We start from the raw sequence: 11418 nt of genomic DNA, 5'->3' as shown, positions 1-11418 counted from the left end.
GGATCAGAAAGATACTGTTTTTTAAACACTCATATTGTAATTGACAGCTTGTAGGTAAAATTAAGACCATAAGTACCTTTCCCAGTCCAAGTCTATTTTGTTCCTGAATTTCAGAGGGAGTTGCTAGGGTTAGAGTAAATAGATTCATAAAAAAATTTTTGCAAATTGATTTGATTCTGGAGTTTGAATAATAAGAGTTCAGATAGGGAGAGACAGATGCGTACTATCATATCTAATAAGAAAAGAAAACCTGTCTTCATTGAGGTAACAGCTGAAGAAAGTACAGTTTCAAAATATGAGAAAGAGTTCATTTTAAAAACCAGGCAAATAGCCTTGTTTGTATATCTGAATTCTGAGAGCACTTGTAACCAACAGGCAAATGATCTAATTTAATCAGCCAACACTTGTGCGTATTCACCATCATCAAGCACCAGGTTAGTCACTGTCGGGAGCTTCCAAGGAAAATGGTACAGATCCCCTGCTGCTGGGAAAGTTTCACTGAATTAGTTAAAGCTCTTCCAAAATATGAAGCTAAAATTTTATTACACTATATCTGTGGTGGCTTGCAGTGATGTACCCCAGAAAAATATGTTCTTAATCTTGTGAGTATGAAAAGGCCCTATTTGGACCTTTTGATGAGGTTACTTTGATTAAAGTTTGGCCCAAGTTAATCAGGATGGGTCTTAATCCCATTACTGGAGGCCTTATAGAGAAAGCCGCAGAGAGAGAAGCCACAGGAGAAGCAAGAAGCTGGAAGTCAATGGAACCCAGAAGAAAAAGGAGAAGACACTGCCATGTGCATTGCCATGTGACAGAAAGGCCAAGGAACCCCAAAGATTGTTGGCCTACCAGAAGATACCAACTCCAGGAGGAAGCAAGCCTTCCAGGCTCTGAAACTGTGAGCCATAAAATTGCTGTTGTTAAGCCAACCCGTTGAATGGTATTTGTTTTAGCAGCTGGGAAACTAAAACAATACTACAAGAGGAAACCCTAAAATGGGCATGATTGTTGTGCTTTTTTTCTTTGAATACTTTCACTTTTCCCCCAAATCCCTCCTCAATACCAACTCTGAAGTGTTTACAGCTTACTTTAGAAATGGATCCTACCAACATTCAGCAGTCAATCTGTACCTGGTTTAAACATTTTGGTTCTTAAATGTCAGAGGTTAGTGAGGCTAAAAGTGGTGATGTTTTTCTCAATTCCAGCGTATTGATCAAAATCATTGAAAATAACATGTATATTTCTACTTTGCTTGCAAAGATCCAGAATTGGCCTACAAAGGGTACCTTTACTCACAACACAGGCTAATGTTCCAGGCTAATGTTCATTTTATTTTTTTAGAGTGTTGAAACCAGAAAGGATGAGTCTGATAAAGTAAATACAAATAATTCTTAACTTCCTCACCCAATCAAATGAAATAAAATTTTACCTAGCTTTTACTCATGAATTATGAACACTAGAGTTACTGTAATAAAATCTGGTGATAATTTCAACACTTCCATTTTTCCATTAAATCCATCTTCACATATTGCCTATCTAAATAAATTATATAAGAATCACACAGAAAAGCTCCCTATACTATCATGCTCAGGGGATATATGTTGAGTTCAACTGTGTCATAAATTCAGCATCCTAAATACCAGTTAATAAATAGTATTTTTCTTGACTTATCTATATATCTTTCCACACACTTGCCACCAACACATGTTGATGTATAGAAGACGTCAACATTTCAGTTGTTGGGGGGTAAAAAAAGGTTTAAGGTATATAATAGACTTTAGCTTGTGAATCTTTTCAATGATGCTGTTTTCAATTTTATCCTGATGTTCACCAACTTCACCCTTTTACTCTGACACAGCTGCAGGATAAACACAGTTAATGTTCAGACTTTGACTGTGTCTCCAGATAATTACTGTCACAGTTCAAAATCAGCAAAAAAGGATTTGATTAGGCAAAGGGCACTGCATAGACACAGCTTGAATTTGGTAAAGAATTGGCCTAAATAGTTTGTACTAGAAAAGCAAATGTGACTTTGTATTTCACTCAAACAATTTTGATCACTTTAAATAAATAAAATGAGTCGAATAAAATAATATACCAGATAAGAACAGCACAATGGAAAAGGAATAAGAACTTAATTGTTTTCCAGCTCTCACCCTGTGCTCTTTAATCCAGCGTTCCATATCATTTTCAGTCAGGTAGTAGGCTTTAATGTAAGTTTCCACAAATTCCTTATCAGGAATGGGTCTAATATCTGTTAGTTTTTCAAGTTTCATTAAAAACTGTTGAAAATCCAATTGCATCAAGGCACGACCCTCATTACTACACTTCTTGACATTGGCATACCTAAGATTCAAAATAATAATAAAATGATGGTATCGTTAGAAAAATAAACTTTTAGGTACTTAAAAACAAAACACCCCTATCGACTTATCTATATATATCCACACAATTGCCACCAACACAGGTTGATGTATAGAGGATGTCAATGTTCAGTTGTTGGGAGGTACAAGAAGGTTTAAGGTATATAATAGACTTTAGCTTATGAATCTTTTCAATGTTGTTCTTTTCAATTTATCGTGATGTTCATCAATTTCAGACTTTTACTATGACACAGCTGCAGGATAAACACAGTTAATGTTATCTGACCACTGAGTACTTTCCTTTAACCCATATATATATAGACAGATTCACCAGAAATGAGAGGGTTACAGATGAGAAAGGGCACCTGAGACTTGGGTCAGAAAGACTGGGCTGCATTTGGGACCTGCAGTCATTCTACCTACCTGGGTCAGTTTCCTCACCTGCAAAGCAAAAAGATTGAATAACTTCTAAAGGTTGCTCTACAGACCATAGCCATCTGGTCGGTAAGAAAGTTAAACTAGTATTCTAGTTAATCAGGCTGTCGAGAATCATTTATAAAATGAGGCTACAAATAGTTCAAAGTAATTTTAGTTTTCAAAAGACTGTTCAATATTATAACTACCTGATGCAAAAAGATGAAATAATTCCCCCATGAATATTTAGCAAATTTAAGAAACATGCAAGCATATAAATTATTAGGCATATACATATTTTTCAAGATAAAACACTTCATAGACTTATTCTGACATGTCAAACCACTAAAACACTGTATTTTAAGGTGAACTAGTAATAGGTATGAATATATTAACCCTAAAAGTATAACATTTTATTACTCATAAGAAAGTGTTTCATTCCTTTAATCAACCATACCAAACATGGATAATTTAATCTTAGGGAATGATGTACTTCCCCTAAGGAAATTTGCAAGAAAATTAATGTTTATGCTGTTTAGAGTGATCAAAATTTTTCTTTTATAAAAGTGTTTTATACAGAAACCTAACACATATTATATACTTTTCTACTTTATTAAACAAATTTACTAAAAATACTTTGCAGTCATGATTGACAAAAGAGCCATTTTGCCCTTCATAGCACTATTTCTTTCAATACTTAGTGCCAAACTGTTGTAAGCTTGTCACTATCACCTTTCTACTTTCTAAGACATTCTTTTTATAATGAACAAGAACTGAAGGAAATCAGATAAAATAGAGTGCAAAGACTCAATTACTGTGTGCAGTTCTAGATCGCTATGGATGGTCTTTGAAACAGCTGTTTATTTTCAATAACATTTTTAATATATTAATGGTTCTTATTTGTGTTCTAGATGTTAAGCGCACAGTAAGCATGGTCTCTGAGTAACTGGACAAATTGATAGATGGTAAATACAACACATGAAAGATTTTCTGATTTGTATGACATAATGGTGATTATTATTAACAGTGATGCAGTTGTTAAGAATACTGACTTTGGGGGAGATCTAAGATGGTGGCATAGAGAGGAGTGGAAGCCAAGTAGTCCCCTGGAACAACTTAAAAAAAAACAGAAACAACTAGTAAATAATCTGGAATAACTGCGGGGGGACAAACGTGACCATCCACTCATCATACACCAACCTGAATTGGGAGGAATGCCTGAGATCACAGCATAAAATCTGTAAGTAAACACTGTGGATCCAGACTTCCGGAAGATGGAGGTTATGAGAGACAGGGCAAAAAACACCTCCATGAAAAATACTAGATAAAAGCCAGAAAGTCACCCAGAACATCAGTTCCAGAGATGCACCAGCTGGACAAGGTCTGCTAAATCCACAGGGACCATGCACTTCATGAAACCAGGAGTCTGCGTTCTGAAATGAGTGAGTAAGCCTGCTAAATATCCAGCAGCTGCACTGAGGTGTGGGGAAACCGTGGGTTGGCGTTTGGAGTTGGACTAGTTCTTTTTAAAAATCTAAAAGCGGCTGCAGAATCAGCAGCGAGAACCACACAGGGAAGCACAGCAGGAACGGCATCTCCACAACCTGTAAGTATGCCTCAATATATGGCATGGATGACAGCCTTTTGCGCACCCGCTGCTAATTGTCTTGGAGCTAGGAAGGCAGAAGTTAGCCAAAAGGGGGAAAAAAACACACCCCCTACAGCCATCTTCACGGCAGGCTGGGAATGCTCTGCCCGGCACCAGCGCCACAGCCCGGAGCTGCGCCAAAAAATCCAGTGCGGCAGGAAGTGTTTACAGCAATGTGTGCACACACCACAATATATGGTGTGCACAATAGCCTTTTGCGCACCCGTAACTAACTGTCCCAGAGCTAGGAAGGCAGAGTGGTGCAAAAAGGGGGAAATTAACACACCCCATTCAGCCATCCTTTCAGCAGACTGGGAACGCCCCTACACAGCCCTGTGGCTCAGAATTTCCCTTGAGGGTCAGCGCACACTTGTGACATAGCACAGCCTTCCCTGAGCAGAGGCCCTAGAGGGGCACGGCTTGGAAGAGGGACCTACTCAGAAATCCCAGGAACCATATGCCAATACCAAGGACTTGTGGGTCAGTGGCAGAGATTATCTATGGTGAGACTGAACTGAAGGTTTAGACTCTTGGAACAGCCTTAAATCTCCAGGAACATGTGGGAGGTTTGAGTGTTGAAGCCGCCCTCGCTCCCTAACTGCTCAGACACAAAGCCCACATTCAGGGCGTACAGCACCAACTACACACGCAAAACTGGTGCACCAATTGGACCCCACAAGAATCAGACCCCCACACACCACAAAAACAAAGTTGGGGAGAACTGACTTGAGGGGAATAAGTGGCTTGCAGATGCCACCTGCTGGTTAGAGAAAGTATATGCCACCAAGCTGTAGATCTGATAAATTACAGAGAAGTTTTTGAATTAGCATACATATCCTAAAAGAACCCTACCAAGGTAAGCAAATGCCAAGAGGCCAAAAACAACAAAAAATTTTAAAGCATATGAAAAAAACAGACAATATAGATAACCCAAACCCAAACACCCAAATCAAAAGATCAGAGGAGATGCAGTACTTGGAGCAACTAATCAGAGAACTAAAGACAAACAACTAGACCTTGGCACAGGATATAAAAGACATGAAGAAGAGCCTAGAAGAGCATAAAGAAGAAATGGCAAGAGTAAATAAAAAAACAGATGATCTTATGGAAATAAAAGAAACTGTCGACCAAATTAAAAAGATGATGGATACTCACAGTACAAGACTAGAGGAAGCTGAACAATGAATCAGCGACCTGAAGTATGACAAAATGGAAAATGAAAGAACAAAAGAAAGAATGGGGAAAAAAATAGAAAAAATCAAAATGGACTTCAGGGATATGACAGATAATATAAAACATCCAAATATAAGACTCACTGGTGTCCCAGAAGGGGAAGAGAAGGGTAAAAGCCTAGAAAGAGTATCCAAAGAAATTGTTGGGGAAAATTTCCCAAACCTTCTACACAATATAAATACACAAAGCATAAATGTCCAGCACACTCCAAACAGAATAAATCCAAATATACCAACTCTGAGACATATTCTGATCAGATTGCCAAATACTGAAGAGATGGAGCAAGTTCTGAAAGCAGCAAGAGAAAAGTAATTCACCACATACAAAGGAAAAAACATAAGACTAAGCAGTGACTACTCAGCGGCCACCATGGAGGTGAGAAGGCAGTGGCATGACATATTTAAAATTCTGAGAGAGCAAAATTTCCAACCAAGAATTCTTTATCCAGCAAAGCTTTCCTTGAAATTTGAGGGAGAGCTTAAATTTTTCACAGACAAACAAATGCTGAGAGATTTTGCTAACAAAAGACCTGCCCTACTTGAGATACTAAAGGGAGCCCTACTGACAGAGAAACAAAGAAAGGAGAGAGAGATATGGAGAAAGGTTCCATAATATTACATGAAGATGCATTTTTTAAGCCATATAGTGACCTAAATATAAGTTTGGCTTTATTGTCATCATAGTCATCATAAGATACAACCATATATTAAATTATTTTTAATTCTGTATTTCAGAGAGGAATAAACAGACATTGCAGAATGGTGACATTATCAAGGAGGAAACATACTTGGTATCACATCCTATTCCATGCTACCATTTCTTTCCCTCTATTTCAAATGGGTAACTCAGGTTTATGGTATGGCATTCTTTCTGAAACACTAGAAGTCAGATGATGAAGATACTTGCCTCACTTTTCTGACTTGCTGATTGTAAATGTGGTCATCTCACTTAACTTGTAAGATGACTCTTAGTTGCCTAACTGATAAAACAGGATTTAGACTAAGAATAATTAAAAACGATTAAATTTAAGTCTGAAAACATAGACTTCTTTTGAAAATCCAAAGGAATACTCTTATACTTTTTGAGAGCACTGAAAAATGTGTATTCTCAATTATGTTTTACTGGTTGGTGTAGATTAGATGCCACTGTCTGGAGACAGGCATGGGATATATAGAGCAAAGGCATATAGGGAGCAGTGCTGGTGAAAATTTCTATTTATATATGGAGAGACATCTGTTATTGTAGTCATTGAACCACTAAATTTAAGTGGCAATTACTAACTTCTATTTCATACACTGAAACAAAATATTAATTGTGGACCCAAGATTTGCTATTTATTGCATAGGTAATGGAAAATACTGAACCATTTTAGCTTCTGAGTTCAGACAGAGGGTTTGGCCAAAAAAAAAAACATAAAAAAAAACATCCATTTACTCTCTGTCCCTAAGCTTGTATAGTTTACAGTGAGAATTCCTATAAACAAAACAAAATTATCTCAATGCATTTAGCTCCTTGGTTCAGATAAAAATAATTTGAATAGCAGGGGTTATGTGTAGCATGTTTATAAATATACAAAGAGGAAGAAGGGGAAGTATTGGTCTGTATTCAGATTTATTCTGCAACCTATGTATGGTGAGAATAGTGCAACAATATCCTCATCTATAAAATTTATAATACGGCTGCTATTTTGTGATATCAAATAAGATGACTATAAATATCTGAAAATTAAATACTATTCTGAAACTTAAAAACAAATAATAGAGGGGCATATAGGGAAAAAATATACCTATTGCAAACTAATTACAGTTAGTAATATTTTAACGTTCTTTCATTAATAGTAACAAATGTACTATACCAATATTATGAGTCAACAATGGAGGGGGGTAGTAGGGGTATCGGAGGATCTGAGTTTCCCTTTTTTTGTCTGTATTTCTTTTCTGGAGTAATGAAAATGTTCTAAAAATTGAAAAAAAATTAACTGTGGTGATGGATGCACAGCTGTATGATGGTACCAGGGACAACTGGATCTTTGGGTATGGTATGTGAACAATCTCAATAAATAAAAAATTTTAAAATAAAAAAAAAGAATACTGACTTTGGCAACTGAAAATTAGATGTTCATATGCCTTCTCTGCCCTTAAAAATTACATGAATTTGGAAAAATTGCCTAAGGTCTTTAAGCCTCTGATCATTTACAAAATAAAAACCAACAATAGTTCCTATCAAAGCCAGTTTATGTTAGGAGTTGGTGATGTAATACTGTTAAGTGTATAGTTCAGCAAATGACACAAATGTTAAGTGTAATAATCATCATAATTATATTCTTAGGTAATAGAATTATTGTCAGTTTAACTTTCAGATAACCATTTGATGTTCATTCCTTACTCATCTACTAGCTGGCTCTTGGTCACCAGCTAGACAGGAGAGCAAAAACAGAGGCAGGCACGGTGGATTTTAAGGTTTTCTCTTTAATTAGATTCCAAAATCAAACTTGAATTATTATGGGATTCTCTCTATTTACCATTATCTCTATTTATGCTCCCCATATATTAGTGATAACATATAATGCTATTCATATATTATAATTATCATTTAAGAAACAGATAATGCTTTCATGAAAAACTTACCCTTCCACTATAGTTCTATTAGCCAGTCGTATACAATGTTCCCAAAGTATATTAGACACAGGCAAGGGTATCCGGACTCTCTTAGAAACCTCATTTAGCCTCCTGTTAAACTGTTCAAATTCCTAAGAAGACAAACATCATGGTTATATGTGAATATCATTTTAATGCCATATTACTTTTTCATTAAAGTGGTCAAGAGTAAGATTTAGACAGACTCAGAATCAAAAACAGTAAAACAAAAAGAGAGAATGCCAAAGATAATTTGGACTTAGTATGAAAGCTCAAGAAAAAGTATACCAATTTGAACAGAGTATGGTGTAACACAGAATACACAACATTTCATCTCAAAGGAACTAAGTGTTATTAACTGATTAAAAAATGTTAACAATAAATGTTTCCATATCTCAAATGTTCTTACTGTTGTCAGTATAGATTAAAAGAGCTAAATAATCTAAAATGGCTTTAAAAATATATTCCACAAATCTAGTTTTTAAAAAAATGTTTTAAAAAGCTTTCAACTCCCTAGAGTGAACAATTTTTAATTTGTGGCTATACTGCTTCGAGAAGAATCTGATAAATTATCTTTCCTAAAGTCTATGAAAGAAAATAATTATATATAAAGCAACTCAACTCATGAAACAACTTCAAATTTTTAGTACAAAGGAAAAAAATATTTTCTATTAACTACATTAAACATCTTTGAAAATCAAAGTTAAATAACTGCTCTTTATCTATTGCTTCATTTCATAGCTCTAGTAAACAGCAGTATTTGCTATTTATCTATGCATTTGCTACAGTAAAACTCTCCTTTGGATTTGAGAGGCATGATATAAAACTTTTCATTAATATTCAATTTTTAAAAAGTTATATGCATAGCTTGTATAAAATGACATCCTACTGTTATAAAATGGCATCCTACTGATTTGCTAAACTCAGTGTTCAAGAATGTTTGTTGTTAAATAAATGATAAAAGCATTTCATTTAACTTATGATTACTTTGGGACAACAAAAGCAACAACTTAAATGTTTGGATTAGATTAAGCAACAGAAAAAACAAAAGTTATCACTGATAATTAACCTTTATTTGCAGACAGGAAGGATAAGCTGCTAAAAATTGGTTTCAGATTAATAATGTGAATAACACTGGTTCTTATAATATTCATGTTTCCTGGAATAAAGAATAACTGAAGCAAGGAGGCACCTTCTATATATATATATTCACTGAGTGCAGAAGTTTACCTTTCCTTGCCCTATGAGTATTATATTTAGAATGTCATAAAAAACACAATCAACTTTTCAAAAACAGAATGTTAATAAAAGGGACGGGGAATGTCATTATTTGTAAATTGCGATTTTCATCTTTTAAAATCCAAATTAAATTTCCAATTAAAATCTCCTGGATGCTCTAGAAATCAAAATCCTTCCTTGTCTTTTAAGATCAATGATCTCTGGATTCCAAGGTGGCAAATACAGAACACTCTTCCCCTCACATACCTGTTAGATCCCCATGCTAAATCCCAGACACTATGAACTAGTATTAGCACCATCACTTCCTGCAGTCTGGGCACAATCTTGCAGACTTCAAGCCCTCCAGAAGGGTCCAATAAATTGATCAGAGTTGGCACAATGGACAAACTCTGCTGCTATCTCTGTTTATTGGTTCTCAAGTGTCCCAAGCTATTATTGCCTTAGGCTAAGATCATTTGTGTAAATGAAATAAAAGTCAGGAATTCAAGAAGGGCCAATTTTCTTTTCTTTCCTTCTTTTTTTTATGGGGAAAATGTGTTTAGGGGCATTGCACTCAAAAACTTCATCAGTGGCAAATCAAAAAGAAAAAGAAAGGAATCTAATACAAATGGTAGCTGTTTTATACAGCTATAGTCAAGAAATGCATCAATACTACAATAAATATGGCACTTTAATTTGAAAAAGACCTGATGTTTGCTTATGGAAGTGGGTGTCAAGAAGACTGCAGCTTAGGGAAATGTGGGAGGATGGCAAAGTAGGCAGTGCCAGGACTCAGTTCCAAAGAACTTTTTAAACAACTATTTTCACACTCCAGAGGCCAGAAGAACACTGTACAACATCCAGGAAAGACCGAGAGGAAGAGGATAATAAGTTACAGTAAAGAACAGTAAACTACTCTGTCCTCAAGACGGCTACCAGGTCCATTCCCTACTCTCACGTCAGGCCACCATGGAAACCAGTCCCTGACTAGCTCACTAGTAACAAAAATCAGGAGTAAAAAGGGGGACATTACTACCAAACCCACTAAAATAAAAAGGACTATAAGAAGACACTATGGGCGGGGCAAGATGGCGGACTGGTGAGCTGTATGTTTTAGTTACTCCTCCAAGAAAGTAGGTAGAAAGCCAGGAACTGCGTGGACTGGACACCACAGAGCAATCTGACTTTGGGCATACTTCATACAACACTCATGAAAACGTGGAACTGCTGAGATCAGCGAAATCTGTAAGTTTCTGCGGCCAGGGAACCCGCGCCCCTCCCTGCCAGGCTCAGTCCCGTGGGAGGAGGGGCTGTCAGCTCCGGGAAGGAGAAGGGAGAACTGCAGTGGCAGCCCTTATCGGAAACTCATTCTACTGATCCAAACTCCAACCATAGATAGACTGAGACCAGACACCAGAGAATCTGAGAGCAGCCAGCCCAGCAGAGAGGAGACAGGCATAGAAAAAAAACAACACGAAAAACTCCAAAATAAAAGCGGAGGATTTTTGGAGTTCTGGCGAACATAGAAAGGGGAAGGGCAGAGCTCAGGCCCTGAGGCGCATATGCAAATCCCAAAGAAAAGCTGATCTCTCTGCCCTGTGGACCTTTCCTTAATGGCCCTGGTTGCTTCGTCTCTTAGCATTTCAATAACCCATTAGATCTCTGAGGAGGGCCCTTTTTTTTTTTTTTTTTTTTAATACTTTTTTCTTTTTTTAAAACAATTACTCTAAGAAGCCCAATACAGAAAGCTTCAAAGACTTGCAATTTGGGCAGGTCAAGTCAAGAGCAGAACTAAGAGAGCTCTGAGACAAAACGCAATAATCCAGTGGCTGAGAAAATTCACTAAACACCACAACTTCCCAAGAAAAGGGGGGTGTCCACTCACAGCCATCATCCTGGTGGACAG

General features: G+C 36.6%; 1 protein-coding gene across 1 annotated transcript in view; it reads right to left on the bottom strand.

Annotated features, from left to right (window-relative positions):
• Window positions 1-11418, bottom strand: part of VPS50 (VPS50 subunit of EARP/GARPII complex) — a 203689-nt gene that overhangs the window by 1226 nt on the left and 191045 nt on the right. The window contains exons 26-27 of the mRNA XM_037836677.1: window positions 8286-8407; window positions 2157-2346 (exon numbers count right to left, since the gene is read on the bottom strand). Of these exons, the coding sequence (XP_037692605.1) occupies window positions 2157-2346; window positions 8286-8407 (312 nt within the window). The remainder of the gene's footprint in view (window positions 1-2156; window positions 2347-8285; window positions 8408-11418) is intronic.

This window comes from Choloepus didactylus, chromosome 5 (assembly GCF_015220235.1).
Source record: "Choloepus didactylus isolate mChoDid1 chromosome 5, mChoDid1.pri, whole genome shotgun sequence".
NCBI classification, from domain to species: Eukaryota; Metazoa; Chordata; class Mammalia; order Pilosa; family Megalonychidae; genus Choloepus; species Choloepus didactylus.
The sequence above is the reverse complement of the archived record's forward strand: the minus strand, read 5'-3'. Positions and strand labels throughout refer to the sequence as shown.